General features: G+C 36.1%; 2 protein-coding genes across 7 annotated transcripts in view; both read right to left on the reverse strand.

Annotated features, from left to right (window-relative positions):
• Positions 1–97: 97 nt before the first annotated feature.
• On the reverse strand, positions 98–11308 carry Ttc26 (tetratricopeptide repeat domain 26). The gene is made up of 10 exons (XM_019051857.2): positions 9774–11308; positions 9306–9431; positions 8143–8325; positions 7486–7694; positions 6763–6955; positions 5889–6044; positions 4749–4859; positions 3338–3535; positions 1693–2042; positions 98–478 (listed from the first exon to the last, which is right to left on the reverse strand). Exons 1-10 carry the CDS (start codon positions 9774–9776, stop codon positions 367–369), a joined length of 1641 nt encoding a protein of 546 aa, XP_018907402.2. The 5' UTR covers positions 9777–11308; the 3' UTR covers positions 98–366.
• Positions 11309–13743: 2435 nt separating this feature from the next.
• IRSp53 (Insulin receptor substrate 53 kDa) overlaps positions 13744–27616 on the reverse strand; it is a 566313-nt gene continuing 552440 nt past the window's right edge. For 4 of the 6 annotated variants that reach the window (XM_072296691.1, XM_072296693.1, XM_072296694.1 and 1 more), the window contains 6 exons: positions 26253–26411; positions 25757–25862; positions 24172–24358; positions 21724–21977; positions 18928–19982; positions 13744–14639 (listed from right to left, as the gene is read on the reverse strand). In XM_072296691.1, the coding sequence (XP_072152792.1) occupies positions 18965–19982; positions 21724–21977; positions 24172–24358; positions 25757–25862; positions 26253–26411 (1724 nt within the window). In that variant the 3' untranslated portion in view covers positions 13744–14639; positions 18928–18964. Of the gene's footprint in view, positions 14640–18923; positions 19983–21723; positions 21978–24171; positions 24359–25756; positions 25863–26252; positions 26412–27616 lie in introns of all 6 variants that reach the window. The other 2 variants (XM_072296692.1, XM_072296696.1) reach the window with 2 other exon arrangements.

Consider the following 27616-nt stretch of genomic DNA (forward strand, 5'->3'; position numbering starts at 1 on the left):
TTATTTTTGGTTGACTTCTTTCTCTTGCTATACACCCTTATACTCACTCTACCATGCAATGTCATCGGCAGTAAATGTAGGATTTTCCAACTGACAGTGAAACGCAAATGTAGTATGTTTAGTTGGTGCCATAATCATGATTTAATCAAATTAGGGGATTATTCAGACTTAATTAAACTAGGGGGAATGAAACGATCATAATAGGTATGTAAAATAGTGTTTTTTGTGTACGTAGATTCCAACAGAAGTTAGGAAGGTTAGGCGGAGTTAGGAATAAGAATGCATTTGATTATGATCGTAAAACTTTATTTTGCACTAGATTGTTTGGAGGACCTTACTTGCAATACATACCGCCGCAATGCACACTTAGATATTTATCCTATTGTCTCTTGCCCATTTTTTGATGGCTCGAATCATCGCCTCAACTTGAGAGTTGGCTGTGTTACGTAAAAGTTGTATGACATCCGTCAACAGTTCTCTAAAAAAAAAGGCACACATCAATACAGCATTCGAAAAGGTCAAAATAAAAAGGAAAAATTCAGAAATGTTAAAGAGCTGGTGCTGCAAGTTCTGAACTCAATTCTCGATGTAGAGACAAATAAAAAATGAAGCAGTTTACAAGGGGGACCCAGAGCAAACCGGGTAACCGTCACATTGACTGAAAGTTTTACGATATTGACTGTCCTTTTTGAGAAAGTTGCAAGCTACTCCGCATGATGCACCTTGTCAAATTTCAGCCCATGGAATCTACCCAAAAAATGTTAAGACCGTTTTACTGAAGTGAGTTCTTCTCTTGCCTTTTCTGGTGCTTTTTTTTCATTCTTAACGCTGCAATGGTCTTTCAGCATGAATGACATTAATTAACGGCAGAGGGTTATGAATTTTCGTTTTTTACTTTAAAAAACCCTACCTAAAACCATAAAAAGGACCACAAAACCTTGCCAAGATAAGACTGTACAGATCTTAAATTTACAAGATGCTATCAAGGCTCAAATGGTTGAAATTTTTATTGAAGACTTAAAAAGTTTGATAAGTCCCACCACAACTAGATCTGAACAAAATCTCGAAGCTCTGTACTTGTCAGTGGGTGGATTTTTGTATCACACATCGCACTATTGAAACAATTGCTGATATATTTGATTTATCATGGAGTGACCTACGCATCTTCATCGATGACTTACACATAGAAAGCATCATCTTAGGGAAGTTAGTCTTGCCTCTTCTACAGCCCAAACCAAATTCTCCTCACATTCAAGCTGTTAAGAACTGTTGGATCAAGCTGTGATTATCCATTTTTTTAAGGATAAACTGGTGTTACAAATTAAATAATATATATCATGAACACACAACTTCAATATTTTGTTTAGGTCCAGTTACAGAGGGACCTACTAAATTTCCTAAGCCATAAATAAAAATTTTACTGCATTTGAGCCTGGCTGACTTCTCGTAATTTGAGGTATTTTCTAAGTCTTTCCCCCACAAGCTTTGCCAACTGACTCGCAATTAATGAAAAAAACCGCAACTTTTGTGGTCAATTATCTCAAACAGGGGAAGAAATTGTCATGGGTTGCAGAAATTTTTGACTCACAACAATTCAAAGATATTTAAAACTCGGAATTCACAACGTTACTACTGAGAGGTTTTTTGTTAAAATTTTTTCCGAGTTACCAACTGAAAAAAACTCATTCTTACTTCGGTTGTTTTCCGATGACAATTAGTTGGACAACTCCAGCGCACGCTCCTCTTTTGCCTTCCCAATACTCAGGGGTGGAATCCAGTCTCTCAAGCATGTCAAACGCTTTTGCTGAATACCAAAACTGACCCATTTTATAGCAGTCGTTGGCAATTTGCTGGAGCAAAGGCACAGACTCTGCTGGACTATCCATCTTCAGATACAATTCCCATGCAAGCCGAGGTTTTTGATTCATGATGTAGCAACGCGCCAAGTGACTGATATAAGTTTGACTATTGCGCAGTCTTTCATTCTGGATTAGCAAAAATATCTCCTCTGCTTCCTCATATAGACCGAGGGCACATTTTGTCTGGAATTGAAATAAGATATCATAAGTCAGAATTAACATCTACATTATTGTAGTAAGAGTTTATTGAAGGGAAAGGATCATAAGTGCAAAATCATAGAAAGATATTATTGCTAATGTAGTTGCATTAAACTTTAAACCGACGCATGTTTTTTATGCCCATACTCCATCAACACTTTGACTTTTCTCCTTAGTCGCCGAAGTCCCCTATCCTCCCAAAGCCTTTCAGGGAGTTGGCAAACCCTCATTTCTTCTAAAACCGCCTGTCGCCACCCTTTCACTGTGCATCCCCTTCGTTTCCTTCCAGGAGGAACCCAATCAAGCGACTTCTTTGGCAGCCTTTCTTCCGTCATTCTATTGACATGACCATACCAGACAAGCTGTCTGGTCATGCGGTCGAATATGATGTCATTTTCGACTCCCATGATCTGACGCACTCTTTCATTGCGGACCCTATATCCCCTAGAAATTCCTGCAGACCTCCTCCAGAAATCCATCTCCGTTGCTCTTAGCATCCACTGTGTCCGTTCCTCCAGCTACCAAACTTCACATCCATATGTAAGAATACTTTTGACGACAACGTTGTAAATTCTCCTCTTGTTCTCTTCTCAATGTTCCCGGTATTAATTGATCAAATTGATACAAACATACATTCATGTAAATCTTTCTCAGAAACACATAAAAACTGGAACTTTTGACTTGTTCTCTTAAAAAAATTTTTTTCACAACATTGATTGGTTTACCTAATCAAAATCTTTTATTCAGTTAAAAATACTTGAATGACTTTCTGAGCACTAAAAGCGTTTTAAAAGACTTTTCACTTATTGAACTGAGAAATCTATGCTATAAGTACGTTTTAAACCGTTTTTCCAGTCAATTAAAATTTTATTTAGGTATTTTTTTACACCTCTAACTTGTATTGAATGGCTCAACAATTTACTTTCCACAACGAGTTTTCAAAGAGTGGCGCAAATAGCTTATAGACTGCGTCAAGTTAAGAAAAACAGTTTTTGGTCCCTTTAGTCAGTTACCTCCAACTAAAATATTAGGAGGAGTCTTTTTCGAGTTGTTGTCCTCTCTGGAATTGTTCAGTGATTTCAAATTTTCAACCAAAAATTCATCCCGTTGCATCGGCGTGAAGAGATTATTTTTTCATGATTGGAGCACATCCCTTCCTCTTATGACACTAGAATTTTGAAACGTATTACCTCACCCAAAAGGCATGATGTGATTTATTTAAGAGCCTTTTTGGGTGATGGAACACTTTTCTATTTGGTGTAAAAACCATAGTCACTTACTTGGCCAAAATTGAAATTGAAATTGTCATCTTTATAATAGTAACTTTTTATCGAGCTTAGATACAGCTGAACATCTTCGAATTTTCGTTGTAGAAACAGAGAGGATGCCATGCATTGTCTCCCTGGGATTGTATCGCACTCGCTGGTGCTGTCTCCAACTAAATGAAAATATTGTTGGGCAATACTGATATTTTCTCTCTGAAAATAAAAAAATACAATGAAAACCCATCTAACAAGAATCAGTCGGTAATGATAAATACAAATAAAAATATCAAGTGCAATCTCTAAATTAATGACAGATTGAAAATGATAACATCAGCTTAAAGTGACATGTTTATCAAAAATAATATTTACTTTTGGGAATTGATTTAAAAGATGAAAATTATTTTAGAGATACTTAGATGATGATGTTTTGTTTCATCCAAAGTCACACTTCAGTGCCTCATGGAATTTTACGAGGATCATCAAAAAAGTGAGTTGACTAAGTTATAACTCAAGAATTACAAATGATAAATCAAATCTATAAATACTTCCTGATTTTGCATAATCGAAGCTTCTCAAAAAGTCAAAGCTCCAGAAATTAGGATTGATGTTCGGCCAAAAAATTAATTTCTGAGCGGATAACTCTTAGCAAGTTCGGTCTACTGAACAAGGGCCCTACATTCCCTGCTGGTTGGGCGGATTCACCAAAATTTTTGAGACTTCTGCCTCGTTTCAATGCTTATGGAAAGAAGATCATAAATTTTGTCTATTGTATACTGCCACTTTAATTCAAAATTTTTGCGAAAGACATCAATTTCAAAATCTTCTCCTATGAAATGACTAAGACCCCTACACCTATTTTCATTGTCTTGCAGATTTCAGAACTTCTTATGGATTTAATTTAGTACTTTTAGTTTCTAAGATATGAACTTCATAAACTTACTTGGTAGAGGTATTCTACCGGTTTTTGGTAAGCTGTGAAAACAGTTAAGATAAAAAGTAGTAATGATAAGCAGACCCTCACTCGTAGCTATCGGAGTTTTCAAGGCTGGCAAAACTGAATCTTTGTCATGCGTATCAGTTTTACAAGCCCAGAGCTGCAATGGACAGGGCTATGAGGCGACTAAGCTCCGACTCTGAGCTCACCTAGTTCTGATACAGCTGCCCGTTTCTGACAAGAACAACCTTATCAGAATGTATTGATTATTTCAAAGCAAGCAGTACCAATAGATTAGTGACAAGGATACTTTGGAACACTCCTAGGTACTTTGAGGGATGGATATTAAAGTGAGCTGTACATACTCTACTGAAGTTTGACAGTAAGGAAAATACCAACAAAAAAGGGAATTATTTTACATCTAAGTTTTGGAAGGACAGAGCTTCTCAACAAAAATCCTGGAAAAAGAGAGGAAAAAATGAAAAACTTTACCAGTCCTGTCTCTTGACCGTATGAAATGTTTACTACGCCTTTAAGAATGTATTCTTGAGGCACTGTTGGTTCCAAGTTCTTAATGAGTTCATGCGCTTCCTGGTATTCATTCTGAAAAAAGAAAAAATAAGCAGTAGTTTTAAAAAGTTATCAACCCCCAGAAAACAGTGATACACTGTAGGGATACAAAAGCAGTACAGAACCACAGAACAAGCTTTAACAGTGAAGGCTACCGTACACAGCAATGTTGTGGCAATGAGCCGTCATACATGATGGATCAGAAAATTCTCAGGAGTAAAGGTAGATACCGGTTCCATCTTGGCTTCCAAATAATAAGATAGGAAAGCATAACAGTCAAATCTATACTGCAAAGCTTTAAAATCTCATGTACTGTTTTAATTTTTTGGGAAAAAACCAACCGACATTTTCCCTTGAAAGTTTGTGGAAATAATCCTCATATAGCAAAAAAGATATTGCAAAAATGTTCCAGTGGAGAGGTTGGTTGGTTCCCTTCCAAATAATTAAAACAGTACCACAGATTTTAAAACACCGTTAAGTACATGGATGTGACTGTTTAGCTTAACTCTATCCAGCTATCGAGTGGATCTTGCGACTCTAGAAAGCTAGAATCCTCACAAAAGCCAGGACGTTTCGATTTATGAGCTACGTTTCTTACTATTTCTGCATAACTCATGGAGGAAACTAAATACTAACGTCGATTTTGCAATGAGGTACAAGAATCAATTAGACGTAAATTTCTTCATTTCGTTCTTCAATAACCATTTTTCCCCTTTTTTCGGTGTTTTTAATGGACCAAAGACTCGGAAACCCGCTCAAAAAAACACTGGTATTTGTGTTCATTTCAAACAAATTTCCACACCCGTACTTTCCTGGAAACAAATTGTATTTCTGATTACAGCCAAGATATTCTAAATCAATCATAAAAAAGCTATCATCCTGATGTAGACAAGATTTTTTTTTTTTTTTGACCACCTAACCAGCTACCCAAAAAATTTCCTTTTTTCAGTGGGTAATTTTCCTGATTTTTCTAAACCTATTCTTTCTAGCAATTGAGGGATCGATGATTAAAAATAGTAGATGTTTAAATCAATACCTACGTACACTTTCCTCCAAATTTACCTGTTTCAAGTGATAGATGACTAGATTTAATCTTGCTTCTGGAATGACGTCAACGAGAGGTGGAAGAACCTGAAGAGCCTTGTCCCCTCCTCTGAAGACAACTAAATTATGCCTGATCAGATCATGACCAAAACTGAAAGAAGGAGAGGTTTGATCCTGTAATGAAACATGAATCGTAGGAAGAAAATTTTCACAATAAGCAGTAAATTGTCCTTCTTCATTTCTCAGCAACCACCAAAGAAGAAAAATGAAAATTGTGATTGAGCAAGATTTTGGATATTGGCACTGATTGAAAGAGAAGCGGGCTCAAATTTGTCATTTCTGAATAACTAAGGCAGTCTAGGAGCAATGATATAATTGGTTCGAATTTTTATGAAGACAAGAAAGTGAGGAGTGTAAGTGCTTACTTTTCCACTTTTCTTTTTTAGAGTGTAGAGAGCAAAAAAGGTGCAGAAAGCCTCTGGTCAGTCAGGGAGTTAAATTTGTGAAAATCGGAGAATAAAATATTTTGGTGGGAGCAACGCAATGAATTTTAATCTGAAACAATGGATGAATAGTGATATTTCATTGGGGCACAAAAAATGCTTAGTCCTGCAATTTTCTTATTTGCTTTTTACTGTAGCAAAATGGTACAGATAGCATATTCTACTGAGAAATCAGACATATATTGGTGAGGCGAATCAGAAATTGGGCCGTTAAGCAAAAACACTGGATCATGAGAAATGGTTAGCATTTTGATACTATTTGATGACTGAATTTTTCTGTACATGGACTGTTCTAAACATTTTAACATCGAGGCAAAAGCACTTGAGCACAGAGAGTCAATTTTTCATTATTTGATCCTCACTCATTTGATGGAGATTTTTAAACTTACCACAAGTGTTTTCAGTTCGTGTTCCGCAGCTTTGCCATTGTACAGTCTGAAGTGATTACAAGACTTCAAATTGATTGCAATAGCTGAATCAGGGTATTTTGTCAAATATACTCCGAGGACTTCTTGAGACACATCATAATAGTCTAGTTTGTAGTAACACAGGGCGACATAAACATTCAACGCGATGTATTCCCTAAAAATAAAGTTAAAAAGTGGTATGAAAATTATGATGAAGCAACGCACAAAAAAAGTATGCAAATACCAAAAACTAGTCAAATCCAAAAACTGTCAAAGAAAATCATGAACTCATTTTCATACCTTATATGGAGATTGTCCCTAGTATCTGTATCTGATTTCTTAGCTGTTGCGTGATTATTCTTTTCTTTTTTTTTTAGAAAAAAAAAATAATTGAGCTCCGTGAAATTCTGTACAACTAACAAACATTATAGTAGTTCCACTGAATTTCTGAAAAACTGAACAATTTTGCTACATGGACCACTAGGCAAGGTACGAATTGAAGCATTCTGACTCATACTTCCTTTTCGAAATTTAACACATAACATGCGATTCACACAATGGACATTACTAATATTGACTATGAGTCAGCACACTAACATTAATTCACTACTAGGTACGAAAAATTTGAATTTTCTGCGTTATAAAAATGTAGGATCAACTCCTTGCATGCATTCCTTTTTCAGTTCGAATTTGCTTAATTATCACCTGTTGTCTAGGAGAACACGTTTATAGATATCTATGGCCTCTTGATAGTGTGACCGCAAATAGTGAATCGAAGCCAAAGAGAGCTGGTCCTCGATTATGTCAGCTAACTGCTGGTGGTACTGCATCAACTGTTCTTCTTCACCAAGTTTGTGAGCTAGATGAAATTGCAGTCTTGTTTTCAATCGGCTTTCCACTGCTTTTTCTAAGATCTGTAAGAATATGCCATTCATTTTTTAGTATATACTCACATATTTTCTTTAAAAAAAGGAAAAATCCAAGGTTTTTGATTAATATGAAAATGTTTCGACCACTCGCACATGATCTACTTCAAAGAAAACTACCCTTTTTTTAAATATTAATCATTTTATCATACTATCAGATTATGGAAGGTCTGTTTTTAACTGATAAAAGGGTCTGATTAAAATTCAGTTTAATTTCCAAAATTGCACATACTGGTTAAACCATTTTATCTGATGATGATAATGAACTGTCTCTTAATGAACTCTACTCTCCTTATAGGAAATTATTGGACCACTTATTCAATATTTTTGCGAGTAGCCTGTGGAGGATCCAAAAAACATTTAAAAAATTGGCTAAGAGGGCTGCTTGCAGGACTGAATAATTTGTGCGAAAGTGGCAAGAAGAGAAAAAACTTACTTTTTGAGCATTGGTATACATGCCAAGGAAAAAATAACAACAGGCTAAGTTGGTGACAGTGTCCTCTGGCACAGATTTTGATTGGAGCATCTTCTCATAAATACTCATCGCATTTTTATGATCTCCGATATGGAATGAACAGTAGCCAACCCATCGAACTGTCTCTTCATTTTGTCCTTTGAACTGAGAAAGTAATAATGAACAGTCATTACAATTTGTAGCAGAGATAAGTTTTGAACTAGCCAAATATATGTAATCAGATACTGGAAGAACTCAAACTTATTTTTCTGAAAAAAAATGTTATCTGGACATTACTTACGGACAACTTTCATAGGTAAAAACTCTAGTGATATAAAATCTTTTGAGAAGTAATTGAACGGCTTTGAAGCTCAGAGATTTCAATGATTCATGCAAAGACAGCTGATGTCTAAGTCATTCATTTCTTTATTCATTCATTTATTTATTTGTACATGAAGCCTCTTCTTTGAAGGACTGCTAAAATACTTGTCAGTATAAATACATTTCAGCTATTTACACATGGCTATAGTGCATGTTTAAACATCACTTCAAATTTAAACATCAAAATTTGAACAGAATCTGTGAACCTATTAAAATTTTCCATATACCGAGTTCTTCGTGATATAGTTAGAAATTTTAAGTACAATGAAATGTTTTTCTTTAAGATCTTACTCTAAAAACTCTTTCATTTACCTATCTTTTTTTTTTTAAATTTCTCTGATTCAGCGAAATGGGGAGCTGGAGACAAATAAGGCTCCTTTCTACATTCTATTACTATAGTATTTGTCTCTTTGACATTATTTATTCATGTCAATAACAGACTTTTATAGATGTTTCCAGTTCCCAAACATTAGGAAGATTTGACTCAAGCGGTTTTTGCCTCAGCCGATTCAATTGAAGACAATACTTTTACTTTATCATCAATTTTATAGCCTGAAAATTCCTTAATGATTCATCTGGAGACTCACATTTTGATTTTAAAAAAAAACTTTCCACGGTTCATAAAAACTACAATGTATCAAGGTGGTTGCGGTGCATGGTGCTAAAAACTCAGGATTCCACCGTAAGTATAAAAAATAGAAAAAGTTTCAAACCTGTTTTTGATGATAAGAAAAATAGAAACAGAAATAGAGAAGCTTACCAACCTGTAATACTGTCAGTGCTCCTGTGTAATCTCTTTTTGATAAAAATTCCTCTAAAGATAGGCGGTCCTTGGAGCTGTCCTTCGGTTTGGTTCCAGCATTAACTGCAGGTTTTATCCGCGACAATATCTGAAATAACAATACACACAAAATTATTTGAGAGATAGGACAAAGGCAAGATTGTAAGATATTTGATATAGGGTGCTTGAGACTGCCAAAAAAGTAAGCTTCAAGTTTACAAGTTAAACTTTAAGTAACAAAAAGAAATACATATTTACTTCTTACATTCCTCTCCTCCCATAAATTCTTTGTGATAGCTTCTTTTCTCAAAGAGACCTTAAAGCCTTAAACTCTGCAGTAAAAATTGCTTTTTACTTCTAAATACATTAGTTTAAAAAATTTGATTCACTGTCCTGCTTTAATTAGTAACTTGGAAGAGAAGTTCTTAAATGAAGAGACTTGATAACTTACCATTTTTTAGTGCTGAATAAAAAAAATTTCATTTACGGTTGTCCCATTTGCTATGAATTTTCCGCTAGTTCCTTCCTGTTTTAAACTTTTCTTGTAAAAATAAAAACAATGGCAATTTGGTAGTTGATTCTTTCAAAATAAAGGAAGTGGAGGTTAACACATGCTCCTTTTGAGGTCGCAACTGACAAGAGACAGGGGGCTTAGGGTAAACAAACAGTTGTCATGGTGACGGCATTGTTACAGCAAAGTGGGCACACTTGTGATGTTAGAGGGGTGATAATGTTTCCTTGGGCCTTTCAATGTTCCAGAACTGTTTCTCATTAATGTTACATCTTGATTTTTTCTATTCTTCCTGCACAAAGTTTTTACTTTTTTTTATTTGATATTATTCTAGCTTTCGTTGAAAAATGTAAAATCTGTTATGGAATCCCCAGACAGAGTGATAACTTGGAACAGCCTTTTCACATTTTCTTGAGGACTCTAGCTTTCTTTTTTCTATTGACCTCGCACTGATTATGACACATTTTTGTAGCCAAAAACACGATAATTAGTACATTAGGTAGTTTGGAAAAGCTATGATAAATGGCCAAATTTGAAAACCATGAATTTTCATCAAGACAGGTGTGATTTGTCGTATGTGACACAGGACTCTCAGGTAATGTTCAGATGAGTGATCAAAATCCCCCCAAAAATGACGGGGGGAAAATTAAGAGATGCCTCTTCACAAAAAAAGAGTAGCCAAAATACAAGGTTTTCGTCTTCGACAGGGATTCGTATTTTTTACTCAAGATTTTTAACGCTACAAAAAAACCAAGGTACCATTCGAAAGCTGACGATTTCAACTTTCTAATGACATGTTGGTACTTTATTTTGGTGTACTTAGGTGACGAGAAATTGACTTTGACTGGGGCTACCCGTATTTCTTTGTTTTTAGACATGAAAACAAGAGAATTTGAAGATTAACTCAGACCTCCAAGCAGTTCACGTTAGGAAATGACTAACAAATAAGAAATTGTTTGAGAGTAAATTTTATATAAATATTTGAATATAAACTTACAACTATGATACACAAAATATATAATACTCATAAGTACAAGTTTAATGAAGATGCATCTAAGTAGTAAACATATGCATTCTGTAAGTATACAAAGAACCAACACCTTAAAAATATTAACCTATAAACAGAGTTTTGAGTTTTTACACATCAACAGACAACAATAATTTTTAACGGGAAAAAAATAATGGAAAGATAACTCTGTGAAGAAGGGCTAATTGCCTTGCTACCTATCTTAAAACTGCAGAAGTTATTGTATGTACATTCAAAGCCTTATTGGTAAAAATGACGGATGTTTCATACTCACTGCATAATCATATCTTTTTAACTTTTTAGGCATTACTTTCTTCTTTAAAATATACCACTTGACGCACTGAATATGACCAGATCCTCACCAGACTCATATTCTCTGTAATTATTATTCTTTTCTTTTCATCAAACATGAAGAAATAACATCATCATTACCATGTTGTAAATCAGACACAAGGAAAATTGGCTATTTTAAACTGCGCGCGCGGCGTTGATCGGAGGGAAAACGTTCCCTCCCACTCAGTTCGGCGAATCACACTCCTCTGCCGACCTCGCATTGTTGCCACATGTCTCCTAATCCGTCACCGCGCGCAGTTTAAAATAGCCGATTTTCCCGACCTTCGCTCCTTTCCGCTCTTATAACTCGCGACCGAAACATTTCCCCAGCATGCGGTAAAGAGCTAGAGGGGCTACAGAGAGTCAGGAACAATATATCAGTTTTTCATGAAAATAAAAAAATGGCTTTTTTTTAAATCGGCCCAAACGTGAAAAAATAAGGGGTCTTTTTTGAGCGTTCCGGCGCTTCGGAGGCGATAACTCGAGCTGAAGTTGACAAAACCCTATGATGTTATACATTTTCTGAAAGCTCTTGTCACGCTGAATACGCTCGTTTAAACCGCATTTCCAAAACTTCTTGATTTTCGAGTAATAAATTCGCGAAAATTTTGCCGGTTTTTAACTTTGACCATTTGATGAGTTTTTAACTTCCAAGTTTTAAGTTATAAGAGGAATGGATTATTACATCAATAAAAGCATCAAAGCTTCTTTTACTGGTAAATCATTGCTATGCTCCTTGACTCATGTAATTTTTCAAAGTAGCTACTTTGAGACACGAGATTGTGAGCCATTTCCGGTCTGCGTCTCCATCGCTTTGTTTCTTTCTGGACTTCAAGTTCAAGTGGCGCTAACTAAATCTAGGCGTCAGACATTCATATTTACAAAATTTCCTGACAAAATTAAGATTGAGCAAAATGGATAAGAAATTAAGGAGGTAAGAGTAGTGGTTTGAAAATGAGGAATTTACCAATTAAAAATTTGGCCCCATATCTTTTTAAGTATTAGCTTTTTTGAATCAGTCTTCTAAGTATTTGCATAAAGAAAAAAAAGATAGAAAGATATCGCATTAAAATTCTTTCGACTTTTGATGATTATCAAGGGACATTGAATCAACTGATTGCAAAAAAGGGTGGGAGTAGAAACAATTGAGCAAAAAAACTAATGGAAAAAGTACAAATAAAGAAACAAAGCTCAATTAACCACCGTAAAAGCAACAGGAGGAATGATTTCATAGGTTAAGAGTTTTAAAATTCACAGAAATAAAAGCTGATCGCATTGGTAGGCTTAAGATAGTAAAACTAGTTTCAGTTGGGAAGGTGCATACAATTTCTCATCACTGTTAATAAACCGGGATTGGCAGTGCCTCATAAGGTATTTTGACTTGTCTACAAAACTACAAGATATGAATACAATACCTACAGACTAAAAAGCTGTTCATGTTACAAATAATATTTCCGTCTGAAAAAGTTACTATATCATGATTGTACAGAATAAATTGGACACTAAGAATAAATTGGAGTAATTTTACAGCACTTTTTTCCATACATATTAACCTAGTTTTAATATAAAAGGATATAAACAGTTATGTACTTAAGAAATATAATGGACGGATTATTAGAATTATGCATACTAACTTCTGTTTGGATGTTCAAACAGCAGTCTGTGTTGCCATGCTGAGGAGAAGCCATTCAGTATTTTGTCGCCTTCCGGTCAAAGAAGCATCATTTACACTCAGATGCTATGTTGCAGGACACCTCAATATTGTTTTAATTTTTTCTTTAAAACTTTTGCGCACATTTTCATGAAAATTTCAGGGATTTATCTTCTCAGTAGCGATCTGCTGTTTTGTTTTTCCATACTTGGGAAATTTGAGATTTTTGAGTAGTTTTGCAACATATTGCATAAGAACAAATGGTGCTTATGATACTTTGGCTTGATCTTCATGCAATACCTTTAAAAGAAAAATCGGTGGATGCACCCTATCAGTAATTTGAGGATGAAAACTTAAAAGCATGGCATATAATAACTCATAAAAACAAAGAAGGAAAATGCGAATGTTTGATTAAGCAAATTCGACTGTTCAGTTCACAGGAAAAAGGTCCTTTGGTGCCTACGATTTAAAATTGCGGTTTTTGTACCATTGCTTAAGCAAGTTTTTTCTGAACATTTCACCCCTACATTTTAAACTACATTGGAGTTACAACCGATTAAAATTTGCAGTCCAACTCGATGAAAAACGTAGCTAACGGAAAAAACGGACGTTTTAATTTACAAAGTTCAATGCTCAAAACTATTCGAGTAAAAAGGGGCTTGCACTGTCTACGGGCAAACAAATGGATAGGTACATTCATGCAAAGAGAAACCTCATAAAAATTATTTAAACAAAAGGAACGCAGATCCTATCCATGCAGTTCCTTGGAATTTAGTTGATTTTCACATAGTTTCTTTCAGTATAAATGCATCCAAATGTACTAGACCACTTGCAACTTACTTACTCAGATAATAAAAAGTATTCTCTTTTCAAAAACTCAAAGTTTTAAAAAAAGTTTAAAAAAATGGCTTTCGAGCACCGAATCCCTTATCCGGTAAAATGGTTCCTTTTTAATTATAGAAAACAGTAACAAACAATAATAACAAAAACTATACATAAAAATCTAAAATCAAAATTAAAAAAGGCCAACTCTGAGACCAAACTATCATTTTTTCTTCAACGGTGAAAACAATTAAAAGCTTTTTTCCATGTATCTACTGAACTGCATTTTGCGATAAGGAAGTACAATTTCTGGCTCATGTGTAAAAACACTTATGTGCATAGGGAAATTAATGGTACATATGTTGTTTCTAAACTGAGGCAAAATTTGTGTTTCCTAATTGTGCAAAATGTGCAAAAAAAGTCCTACACATCAGAAATTGCTAAGATTCGTTTCACCAGAATATACCGATCAATTCAGCCAGCACTACAAGTAGGCAAATGATATTCTGCTTGAGAAGGGTAGGGTCCTTTAATTCTGGCTTCGAAGAAAAATCAAGAAAAGCATCATTCATTGTAGGGATTATTTTACTAGGCTTAATGTAATTCTTTATATGACAACTTGATTTCTTGAATGCACTTTTCCACTATAATATAAAGAAATCAGGAGAAAAAAAGAAGAAAAAAGTTTCTAAAAGTGAGCAGAAATGTTAAAAATATCAGAGAATGGATTTAAAATATGAACATAGATTCTCAGTAATAGTTATAACAATAGATACTAATATTTCAACGGATTTGTACAAAACTAAGATTAAGGCAAACAATGATCAACAGGTTTCATCTCTTGATGAGACAGCATCACAAGAAATACTTGATTTCGGGAAATTTCTTGGGATTCTAGAGAATCATCGGAGCTGATCGATCGTTGGTTTTTGTCTTCCGCAATTTCACTGTTGCGAACATGTTGGGAGTGATCCTATCAACAAAACAGACGGAAAAATTAGCACACTTTTATGTCAAAACTTTCTTGATCAAAATCAATGTCTTTCCTTGACATTCAGAGCTTTCACCGTTTTCATATTACTACACAATTATTGACCATTCAACACTGAGTACACATGAATGTATTTTCTTAATCTCAATGGACTTTTTTCAACCCGTTTTACATTACATGTGAAAACAAAGGAATCCGTGCGTCGTGACAATTTTTTCTTGTAAAGAGTAACAGCATAAAAATGGTAAATGTATGACACAAACCATGGCGTCTCTTGCCGTTACTAATCTATAGTTCTAAGATTGACAATCATTGGCTCCATGCAACATGCAGCAAATGATGCCTGAAGCCTTGATTGTTACATGGACTTTTTTTTCTTGGAATTTTCTGGCCCACTTGGACTTAAACGATGCGAAACAAGGTTAATCGTTAAAAAAATGTTTTTAGAAGTTGACAGATGACTATTTCAACAACCAATAGAGAAAAAACAGAGACCACATTCAAAACCGGCAATAATTGGTGAAGGTAGGGAGGATTCACAAGCCAGCCTTAAACTTAAATTATATGTTTTTGGGGCCAAAAAAATTGAAACATGTTAATGCAGAAGAGTTAAAACGTCTCATTTTTTTAAAGAAAGGGTCACTCAATTTTGTCTTAGAAAATGCTTTGTAAATCATAACATAAGGAAATTAGAAAAACGTGAAATAAAAATTGGATGGGATAGGAAAGGTATAAAATGATACTATCAGAGTGATATACATTCATGCCTTTTAGCCTCGCTAGATAGATGCAAAAATTGGACATGCGAGTTTTGAACTAAATTCAGAAAACTACTATGAGTGATTTCCTTTATTCTTGGAAATCTTGTTCACTTATAGATGCTAAAATACTCTGCTTGGAAGTCTTTAATTTTTTCCTCTTTTTTTTTTTGAAAAAAGTGGGGGGGGGGGGGTGACTGAAGAGATGAAGATACTTATGTCAGAGGAAAACATTTAGTTAAAATCAGTTGAATGCAGGATTAACTAAACCATCAGACCATGAGGTTAAATATAACTTGAAATATTTTATTTACGGCAACTTTGCATAGTTTTCTTGTTTTTTTTCCCGCAAAATTGCAGTCTGATACACAATACAATAGAGCATAGTGGCAAGAGGATTTCAAATTATATTGAAAGTCATGGTACTGTCGAATCAATCCAAAAAAGTTCTTCCTTTATATTTGATATTTGAATCGAGGTATGCGAAAACGTCCGATGTCCATTTTTTTGGATTTTGAGTTTTTTGGCTTAACGTCATCTTCCAGGGTAGGCGCATCTATGTGTAGACGGATTTGACCTGTTTTTTGTTTTTTCGCCCCCATTTAGGGGTTCGAACCTCAAAAGTATGCGAAAACGTCCGATGTCCATTTACGAGGGTCATCCAATGAGGTTCCCTACCTCTTATCTTCCAAACGGAAAGAGATAAATCAAATCGGTAAAAAAGTTCTTATAAGGCATACTCTAAGCTTTAAAAGAAGCTCAAGTTTTTGAAAATTGGTCGAGGGGTTCGCGAGGAAACTTAATTTTACTGCGACAACTTCCTGTCGCCGCGCGCCCACCTTCGGAGTCTGGATGCGCGGAGAGTCGATTATTTCAGACTTGGGTTTTCGCCGCTAAGCATCATATCAAAAAGAAATTTGAAGGTTTTTATTGAGTAGACCTTACCTTACTTTTTGACGAAGTCCCTGCCTCTGTTTTGACATTTCTGGTATCAATATTGCAGCTTCTTGATGCCTTCCGCGTAGAGGCTGGCTCTTGTCTTGGCACCGGAATCCGTCATTGACAGCGCTCTGTACTTCCGAATCATTCGGATTCCGCTTTCCACCGAGGAAGTTTTTCAGCTCAGTGAACAGACGAAAGTCACATGAGGCTGAATCGTAAGAGTACGGAAGATGGAGGGAAATTTTCTTATGCAAAGCAACTGATTCGGAAGTGTAGAGGGCTTGTCAATGACTGGTTTCGGTGCCAAGACAAGAGCCAGCTTCTACGCGGAAGGCATCAAGAAGCTGCAATATTGATACCAGAAATGTCAAAACAGAGGCAGGGACTTCGTCAAAAAGTAAGGTAAGGTCTACTCAATAAAAACCTTCAAATTTCTTTTTGATATGATGCTTAGCGGCGAAAACCCAAGTCGGAAATAATCGACTCTCCGCGCATCCAGACTCCGAAGGTGGGCGCGCGGCGACAGGAAGTTGTCGCAGTAAAATTAAGTTTCCTCGCGAACCCCTCGACCAATTTTCAAAAACTTGAGCTTCTTTTAAAGCTTAGAGTATGCCTTATAAGAACTTTTTTACCGATTTGATTTATCTCTATTTTTATTAAACTGACTACATTACGACTTTCTTTGAATATTTTCTTCGAGCCGATGACTTTAAATTCTGCGAAAACGGTACATGATAGCCCATGATTTTTGTTTAACAACCTGTATAAGTAATCGAAACTTTCCCAATCTTTTTTCAATTTTTAACTTGTTTAAGACGCATTTCAAAACCATTTTACTGACTGTAAATTTTTTATAGATGGAAAGTCATGATTAATGCTAAAGTTTCCGTCCGGTAAATGTATTACTCCAGTATTTGTCTTGTTCTTTCTCCTTAGCATGAGTTTTCCTGTTAAAAAGTTCACACTTTATTTTGTTTAACATCGATTCACCCTACTTTATATAATTACACTCGATTTTATGCATTCTAGGCAATCCTAGAGTAGAGCAAAAGAGTGGAGTGGTTGCGCGGACTGCACCGCCCCGGAAAATCCATTTTGAGACGGTAACTTTTGCAACGCTGGGGTGCCGTCTCGTTACGCTCTAAGGACAAGCTTGATACACGAATTTGTAGCATTTTGAATCTACTTTCATTTGAAAGGATCTACTTACTTTAAAGAATAGCTGAACAACAGTTACAAGCAAAAAACCATTAAAAAACGAAATTTTGAAAATTTTGGGCTATCTATGAGAACCCTGTAGTGACCGCAATTTTCATCAGAAAAATTTCAAACCGGGTTAAATAAGACCGAATTTTTATCTGCTTTCATGTGAGATCCACAAACTCTGTCTTAAAATCAACGGCTTTGGCGATAATAGCCGTAAAACGAGAGAATAACCTATTTTTGACCGTTTTTTTATCGGGGGGGGGGGGGGGGGCTTGGAGGGGTCCCCATGATTGTTCGAGGGGGCAATTTTGGATTCTCGTTAAGGTCCCCCTATAGATGAGAAATTAAATGAGAAAAAAAGTTCTGCTCCCAAAACATGCGATGGTAGCCGAAAAAACGAGAGAAAATAACCGATTTTTGACAGTTGTTTCGATTATGGAGGGGTTTTCGGGGGGGTCCCCATGATTGGTCGAGGGGGCAAATTTGGATTCTCGTTAAGAACTCCCTATAGATGAGAAATTATATGAGAAAAAAATTTCTGCTCTCAAAACGTGCGCTAGTAGCAGAACAACGAGAGAAAATAACCAATTTCTGACTGTTTTTTTGATGTTGGGGGTTTTCGGGGGGGTTCCCATGATTTGTCGAGGGGGCAAATTTGGATTCTCGTTCAGGACCCTCTGAAGATGAATAATTTCACCCTACTTTATATAATTCTAATCGATTTCATGCATTCTAGGCAATCCTGAACACATATCTTGAGGGGCAATCTCAAAGTATGCGAAAACGTCCGATGTCCATTATTTTTCTTCTTCCGCCGTCACGTAACTTTCACTGAAGCCTCGAAGAAAAGAGAAATATTTTTTTTTGTGTTACTGGAGGTCTGACATTATGTTTTACTCTAGTTTAAAGGTTTTTGGAGGGGTCAAAAATAATGGTTTTTGGGCAGATTTTTGCAATGTATGCGAAAACGTCCGATGTCCAAAGCCCTTTTTTTAAAATTACTCAGCACTGAATGGGAGTTGGAATGGGACACAGTTGTGTGCCTTTTCTACAACCCTTTACTAAGAAACACATGCCTTGATTTTCTTCAAAACGCCAATTCTAAAGGCCTCCACAGTTTTTTGCGGTTTACCAAAAGTTGATTTTTTGGACATCGGACGTTTTCGCATACCTCGATTCATTTATAAGTACATCATGTACACATATTTTAAATTTACTATGCGATGACAAGATTGTAAATTTGTGTCTTTCACATTTCTGCAAAATTCATGTGGTCAAACTATTTGAGATCAAAATTAGAAGTGCCGCTCTGATACTATCATCATCATGCAAGTGGAGGAAAAAATAAAAACATAAATACCTACTAAAAATTAATGGACCCTTAATGCACACTTGAACGCTTCACTTTAAGGTGCCATGATTGTCCCATGAATCGTAAATCCACGAGGGTGTGTTCTCCTTATTGTGGGACCGAAAATATTTGGTATTCTCGATGTGAAGTTCATCATCATCATCCTCATCAAAATCATCATGGCGACTATCGTGGTGGCTCTTGTGATGACTGTTATGACGGCTGTCATGCCGACTATCATGCCGGCTATCGTGACGACTATCGTGACGACTATCGTGACGAATATCATGATGGCTGTCATGACGATTATCATGGTGGCTGTCATGACGACTATCATGGTGGCTGTCATGACGATTGAGTCGATTCATTGAATCAAGTCCCTGAGATGATGGTGATTTAATCAGGTGAGTCCGCGGTAGCATTCCCCGGGACTGCTGCTTTCGCATTGTTGTATGATCATCCACAACAATGCAAGATTCTGTGTCTGCATTGTTACTTGTCGAACCATTGTCAGACCCCAATGTATTCACTGATGAAGATGTATCCAGGTGCCGTTTCTCATCTTCATCTATGTTAATGTCGATTGAAGTCAATTTTTTGTTCATCATTGGGGTGCCATGATTTGACCTTGTAATAGTGTTTGTATTGGAGTCATCTAGCGAGTGAATATCTACGAGTGAACGGTGCTTCCACAAGGCCATGCCTTCGAGCACATCCTCATTCTTGCGAAACTTCCAAAGTGACTTGGTTCGTTTGATCTTCTTGTCGTTCAGATAGTCATCTTCATTTTTGGTGTTACGTTCCAAAGTTGAAAGGTGACCTACACTCGATGAGTAATAGCGGTTGTCTTTTTTGTAATTGAGTGTTGATGTATTGGTGCTTCCATTCATCATTGAATCTGACTTGTAATCTTTTTTGGGGTAGTCATCAGAGTGTTTGTGGTTTGGCCAGGCTTTCACCTGTTGAATTGGTTTTTTTGTTTTCAGTTCACTGTCACTTTTATGTCCGTTCATGGCTCTTTTTGAGTTAGAGACTCCATTGGACTTGGAACTCCATTTCTTCTTTTGACTGTTGGACAAAATAAAAGCCATATTACTTACTGGTGTCTTGGGGATAGTGTGGCAAAAACCAAAAAATCCACAAACCGAAGACTAGACATTTATCACCGATAGGACAGTGTGATAGGCAGAGTTAGGCGTAATTGCTCAAATTCAAAGAGGAAAAGATGCGCAGTAAAAACTTCAAACTTTGCAGAATTGTTTAGTAAGCTAAGGAGAAGGTCAGCACTGACATAAAATGCGTAGACGCTTGGTAAGCATAAGACATTATACGGCACGCATATAGATAATCCGGTAGAAGTTTCTTCTGCGTGATTATCAAAGAGAAAACGGAAGAAAAGAAAGCAGAGAGACTCACAATGGATCCAAACACACCAAATCATTCCAGGAACTTTACTTCAGTGTAAAATAGAAAAAGAACTGGTACCAATCCGAGATTAAAGAACCAGGAAAGCAAGTTTAGAAAAGATCTATCAGGAAATTAAACGAGTGCAGGCATATAACATTGTGACACTAGTAAGGTGAAAAAACACTACCACCAAAATGTTTCTACGGATCTGGGTGTTTCCTTGGAAATTTTAAAATCGCCTAGTGCAACACAAACAAAAAAGAGACAAGGAACAGGAAGGGGAAAAAATTATTGTTACTCAATTATACAATTACATTATTTAGGAAGATACAAAGATATGAAAAAAAAGCCAAAATGAAATATGTATTGTGAGATGCCCCATTGACCAATAAAAAGTTAATTATGTAGAAAGAAAGAAAGAAGGAAGGAGGAGGAACTTCTGTCAGGAGAAATTTTGAGAGGTTAGTTGATGAAAGTAATAGATACAAATTTTGAGAACAAGATGAGGGAAGCAGAAATCGAAAAATCAAAAAGGGAAAGAAGAAACAGTTAGAGGAAAAAACTGCAAGAAATAAAAAATAGAAAAGGCACTGTTTTCGAGAAAATAGGGGCACAATAATATAAGAGAGAAAAAAAATTGCCGTAAAATAAGGCTAAAAAAATGGAAAAAATAATTTCTTTCAACCTTCACCTCTAGAAAAAAATTTAAGAATAAGTTCTGAATCATCAAAAGGTAAGTTATTTTGTTCATCCAAAAAGGGATAAGGTTTATCATTTTTTTCTTGGCCATTAGTTACAAGATAAAGACCATTTTGAAGCGCTGGGATTCTCCTGGTAAAATTTTTTGTGGGAGGCTGAACTTGTGTCAGATACTATATCACTGCAAAAGCACACAAAACTGCCCCATACTTAAGGTTTCTTAAACATAAATAGTTTTAGAGAATTTTCTACGACTTCTGATGATGATTCTGGGAACTGATAAAGGCTAATCTTGGCAGACACAAGTTTGACCTAAGAATGGAGTCCAAAAATAGTTAAATCCAGCTGTGTGATATCAAATCATAAGAAAAAGGATAAAGGACACACAATGAGGTTCCAAATAGTGACAGGGGTATTAAAGAATCACTCAAATGGACGCTAATCAACACTGGCTTAACTTTTACCACATGAGGTGGGAGTCTTAAACTAAAAAAATAAAATACATACAAATAAAAAATTAAATAAAATAATATATACTGTGGGTTTTCTCCAAAATTACTGTTCAGATTCAGCAACATCATCATGAAAAACTCATGAACCCTAATTTATCACAGTATTAAAGTATCAATTAGCAAAAATTGTGAGATTAACAAAATTTGCTGCTGATAGAATTGGAATAAAGATCCTCAAAACTGGTTCTTACCGTGTGATTTCATCGTCTGAGTAGTCTACTTCAGGGGCTGGAGGTGGGTCATTGCTAAAACCGCTATCGTTGCTACTGTGAAGACTAACGTTACCAGTTGCTGGTGTGTTCGCTCCAGGTCGTTTGTTTGGCGCTATCCTAGCTGCTGGTGCACGACGCTCTTTTGGTACTGAGGAGACAGTTGGGGGATAAGGTACTACGGGAGCCGGCATTAGGGGTGGTGGCACATTATTGCCCTTCATACCCGCTCGAGTCTGCAAAAATAGGGGGAATATAAGACTTTGATACATTCTAGAAGTTTACAAAAAAATTTTTTAATAATCAGGGGTGATCAGTTTTAATTAGTGTTGAACTTAAAAGATCTTTCACATAGGGTCTCTGATAAGCATTTGACAAGACTGATTTGATCTGATAACCTGATGCTTCGACCAGTTCAGGAAAAGAATTGTACAAAGTTGGAAAGTTCTGACCCCTAGTTTAATGCATCTGTTCTAAGATGAGCAAAATTATAAAGTTTGATGATGAATGAACAAAAAAACATTCTTAACACTTTAGACAGTTTTCACATTGGTGTTGGTGCAATACATATCCTTCGAACTTTTCAGTACATCTACTCTATCGAAAATAAACATGATTGAAGGTTCCAGTAAGACTATAGACAGCCAGAATCGTTCAAAAATGAAGACAATTTCAAGAAAGACAACATTTCACAGATTATTTAACAAGTTTGAGGGACTCTGAAGAAAAATTAAAGAGTGTTGAGTAAATACAACACTCCTTGCAGCCATTTAACAACTCTGGTGTCAACATTGCTTCTTGTAGTAATGGTGAGAGTGCTTGTTGAATTATAGATCCATCCGCCATTATTTAACTGGCACGAAATTTTTCAAATTTTTCCTGAGTGTCCTCCACCGTACAGACTTTGGAGCCATCTGATTGTCTTTAACATTCTGAACCGTATTAACTTTGGAACCATTTGATGGTTTTCAACTTTTCCACAAATGCTGAATGCCTAGGAACAAGTTATAGATTTGAAAAAATGGCTCCAGAAGCATAACGGATGCTTTGAGAACTAGAAGTGGAACCTGACAAAGTATCTACATGAGAAGAAATAAGAGGAACATGACAGATGATAATATACTGAGCAATGGCTCAGGCAAATGATGGTAAAAAAAGAGGTAGGTGAATGATGCTGCAAACTGATACAGAAGTTGCTTAAAGCAAAAATCGCACAAATTGCTTAGGAAATTGGAACAGTAGCTACGCTAAGAAACAACTTAATTAGAGAGATTGGATCAATACTCGTACTACTAAGCAATGTGGAACCATCTACATCACGAGTTTCAAAAAAAATACGAGTGCCATAATTTAGGACTAATGACATGTGTTAGAGATAGAGACGGATACAAAATTAGAGAGGTCTGTCAATGAATTACAGCAGAGGGAAATTAGAAGAGCTCACATAAAACCACTTAAGACTTTCTTGAACTTCAAAGCTACTTGGATGTTTTTAACCCTCTTGCCTATGCAATTCCCTCTTAACACTATTTAGCTAAATACACGTTTCTGCATACAAGTCCAAGAAAGTCGTTCTATTTGATCAAGGAACTATGTATCTTGGTTATTAAGGCAGTCTTTAAGATGCTGAAGAGCCTGGCCGTTGTATTACCCCAAATCTAGCTTCCAAACAACTAAAGTTAGGGCAAATTATTCTTTGAGTAGACAGGTTCTTTTCAAAAGACTGTTTTTCACGATACACCATGTATCGTTCTGTCCTGCTAAATGATGACATCTATTTTAATTTGCTTCAAATTTAACATTAATATTCACTTATTTGACTGCACACAGCCCTGTATTTTAGAGTTTACACTTCTTGATGACCAACTTTTTCGAATAACTTTAGGCATCTATGAATTAGGCGTCTAAGAATTTTCTTACGAACATGCAATGCGCATACATTTTGTTGCTATGGACAAAACCAGGGCTTTGGTTTCCTACAGCACACAAGTTGTTTCAGTAATGAAGCAAAATTAAGGTGCTGTTTAATAGCGGGTGTCTGGCCAACAGCTAACTCATAGACCTCCCCCCGCAATGACAGACTTGAGTTAACCATTAGAACTAGTGAAAGAAAAACCCTACAAAATCTACATTTTGAGCCTAAAAGCTATGTTCCTTGATTTATCATTCACAAACTTTCATATTGAAGCCCAAAAAACCTTACTCAGAGTTTTAAATATCAAAAATATCCTTTACAAGCATAAATTTGCCATTTTTAGTCGTATTGCCTACTTGCACTCTATCCAATTGATGAGATATTCTTGTCTAGATGCGGCACTCTTTCACCTTGGACTTAATGCTGAAGGAGCTCTATTGTGAGCAAAATTGAAATACTCTATGAGTTTGCATAAGATAGAACATAAGGTGGTGAAGCATGGTGAGAGGTACTACCTGATAGGCAGAATATCTTAATGTATCGCCAAATCGAGTTACTGCAGGGGGCTGTGGTGGCAAAGGAGGAGGAGGTGCGGCAGGGTGACTGCGTGAAGATGGTGTGTGAGCAGAATTACCGCTGGTCTGCATTGATGTCGCTGTCGAATCTTGACGACGGTGCTGAACAGGGGACATTGAGCCTCCACTGAAAAATTTCCAAATCGAGACTGAGTTACTAGGCCACAGAGAAATGGGATTGTTGCACACGCAAGATTCAGCTAACCGAGTGGACAGATTATTCTCAAGTCGCATAAAATTTATGTCCGGCACATCAGAATTGCCAAAAATAAACTATTAAACGTATGATTTGAGTGGTCTAGATCGTCGATTTCAATTATAAAATATTGTAGAATTTCCTGCATTTACAGGACTTGGTATCATTACAGATACACTGGAAATGATTTGTGAATGAATCCTATGAGTGCCAGTCCCTAGAGACTGGCAAGGCAGTTAACAAGTCAAGGAGTACGTTTTCGACTTTTTCAATGTGTTCAAAGAGGTTTGTGTGTGATTTTATCTCCTACAAATTCACCAACTTGATTGCATCTTTTGTGTTCACCAGAACCATTGAAAACATTACGGAATCTAAATGGAGGCAGTATCATTATGGAACATCCTCTTCATTCATCATGATTGTTTTATTCATTTTGATCCTGATATTAAATTATTGAACTAGATGATTTCAGAGCTTCGGCAACTTCAATACTTACTGCAGAATATTTTCATCTGAAAAAATGAAACTACAAATGTTCGAGAGACCTTTGAACTCACTTGCACTCAGTATCAACTGTGTACATTTATTTTTTGGCAACTACTTGGTTTCTTTTGAAGTCATGAAAAAAAGAGGTTTGGTCTGAAATTTGATGTCTCTTTTTGAAAAGAAGAAGAAAAAATTATGTTTTTCAGGAAACAAAAAGAAAATTGAGCTGATTTTTCCTGAAGACGGTGGATAAAAAAAACAAAACTGGATTGAGCATTTGTCAAAACTGGAAACTTCAGGGCAGACTGGCTTCAACTTTTCCTAAAGACAGCTTCCACTGAAAAGAGGATTGGAGGCCTGTCCAGAAAAGCTTCAAAGGATGAGGCCCAAGGAGCAGTTGATCAGCTTCTAGCTAAGATCACACCTGAAGATGCTCAAATTATATTAGTCGAGTGGATAGTTAAATATGGATTGAACAGAATGGACCACTAAACAAGGTCTGAATTGAAGCATTCCAATACATGTCTCTTAACCAAAATTTCATGTAAAATGCGATTCACTCAATAAAAATTGCCGAAACTAACTAATTGTAAGCTATTTAATGGTTTTTGACATAGATTCATGAGTCCCGCTCATGAAAAAGCAGAAGTCCACGCAAGTCAGATTACGCAATAAATGGTACCGTAACAGTTGCTGCAGTATAAAAATATGAAAACCTCAATCTCAGTGTTCAAGCTCAGCAGTTGCAAGTTTTTAACACAAATTTGGATAAAAACGAATCAAAATCAAAGTGAAAAGGTTTCTAACTCCCTGGAAAACATGAAAACATTCATTGCAACTTACCTGACAAGGTTATCATCTAACAATGTTTCTGTATATGCAAGCGGGAACCAGCCACTGCTTTGGGTCCTTAAATTTTCGCCAAACTGCCAACCTTTGTTCCTTTCACCTGTGAATTTTTCAAATGAGAAGATTCAGATGATGATCAAACAGAAAAATAAGTATAAAGAATGAAGAAACGTCTTTTGAATGGGTCATCCACCAATTATGCGAGATGATGAAGCTTTTTTTGAAACCTTGGTGATAATTTTTGGCTTTGAATTTCTCTTAAGATGAAGAGTAGATCTCGGAGTACTCTGAACAATTCAGCACTTTTCTATAATTTTGTTACTTGTAATTTTACGTTTAAGAGAAAAAGTAAAATTTGCTTTGGATTGAAAAAAATGGCTTGATGTGAGAGAAGACATAAAAGAGCCCTCAATTATATACAGAAAAAAAATTATATTTTGAGTTCGAAAAACTTCACACAAAATATAAAAAGGAAATAAAAAAATCATACCCATTAGAGCTATGACATCTCCTTCCAAGAAACTAAGCTGATTGTCACCGCTGGACAGATAAGCATACAAAGCACGAGCCAAAACGGTTCCATTTTCACAGCAATCATTTGGAATGGCCATTGACTTCGGGCGAGGAAGTGTTGGATGATCTTGATCCACTGATTGACAGAAAATCATTGAAATTAAACTTTTTTGATAGCAATATCTATTAGACTTTTAGCCTCATGGATTACACGATAGTGTCTACAATCATTGAATTTCTTCATTCTCTCATTTTCCCTCATATTGAGAGATAAATTCCTGATGAGAGCCCAACTTTTCCTGAACTCACTTTAAATGCGACTTTGTTGTACATCAAAAATTCAAGTTGGAGGTTGTAGTGGGGTACTCCCTGATGGGTTTTTGGGCAATTTCGAAATAGGTTGTCGGAGCTCCTCGAAAAATAATCGCATTTTTGTGGTTTTTTAGGGGTAAAATAGCAAAATTGGCCTCCGGGCGACAAATTAAACCCCCTCTCCCTCATCCTTGCCTTGACCGATCTGAATTTTTAGTATGTTTTTACCTGGTATAAGATGGGACTTTTCTGAAATTTTCATGCCCATACAAATTTTTTTGCTCCCGCGGCAGCGTTGCCAAGTTGCGGACTCCAAAATATCGAATTTAATGATAAAATGAAGGTTTCGGAGTGTGATTTCCATTCAAAATCAAAAATTCAAATTGTAAGTTGTAGTAGGGTACTGCCTGATGGGGTTTTGGCCAATTTCGAAGTAGAGTGTTTGAGATTTTTGAAAAATAATCGAATTTTTGCGGTTTTTTAAGGGTAAAATAGCACACTGAGCACGGGGCGGCAAGTTGAACCTTTTCTCTCTCATCCTTGCCGTGACCGATCTGAACTTTTAGTATGTATTAACCTGGTATAAGATGTGACTTTTCTGAAATTTTCATGCCCATACAAAATTTTTTGCCCCCCGCGGCAGCGTTGCCAATTTGCGGACTCAAAAATATCGAATTTGATGATAAAATGAAGGTTTCGAGGTGTGATTTCCTCCAAAATTTCACGAAAAATGTGCAATCTGAGAGTTTTCGATAAGAAAAGGCATACTTGAACAATTTAGAGTTGCAGTGTTGCCAGCTTTTGATTTAAAATTCGTCAAAATGACCCAAATCGCGTTGCAACCTCGAGCGCTGGATTTTTATTTCGTTCAGAATTGGTTATTACGGTTCTTCTGTACTCTATGCATTTAGGTACCATGAAAATTATGCCATTACTTACTTGATGGGTGCAGCTAACTCAAAAAGAGAGGCCGGATAAAGCGATGAGTCGGGGGAAAACGAGCGGTTCGGGTTGACAGAAAGTTCTTAA

The sequence above is a fragment of the Bemisia tabaci genome, chromosome 2, assembly GCF_918797505.1.
Source record: "Bemisia tabaci chromosome 2, PGI_BMITA_v3".
In the NCBI taxonomy this organism is placed as follows: domain Eukaryota; kingdom Metazoa; phylum Arthropoda; class Insecta; order Hemiptera; family Aleyrodidae; genus Bemisia; species Bemisia tabaci.

Bases quoted from the DNA above. Each gene is read 5' to 3' on its own strand.
- Ttc26 (XM_019051857.2), bottom strand. The intron at 3,536-4,748 runs GTAAAGTTTTTC...TTTTATTTTCAG, and splicing joins ACGGTCAAGAGACAGGACTG to AGAGAAAATATCAGTATTGC. The intron at 479-1,692 runs GTAAGAATGAGT...CTTTTTTTTTAG, and splicing joins GTCATCGGAAAACAACCGAA to AGAACTGTTGACGGATGTCA.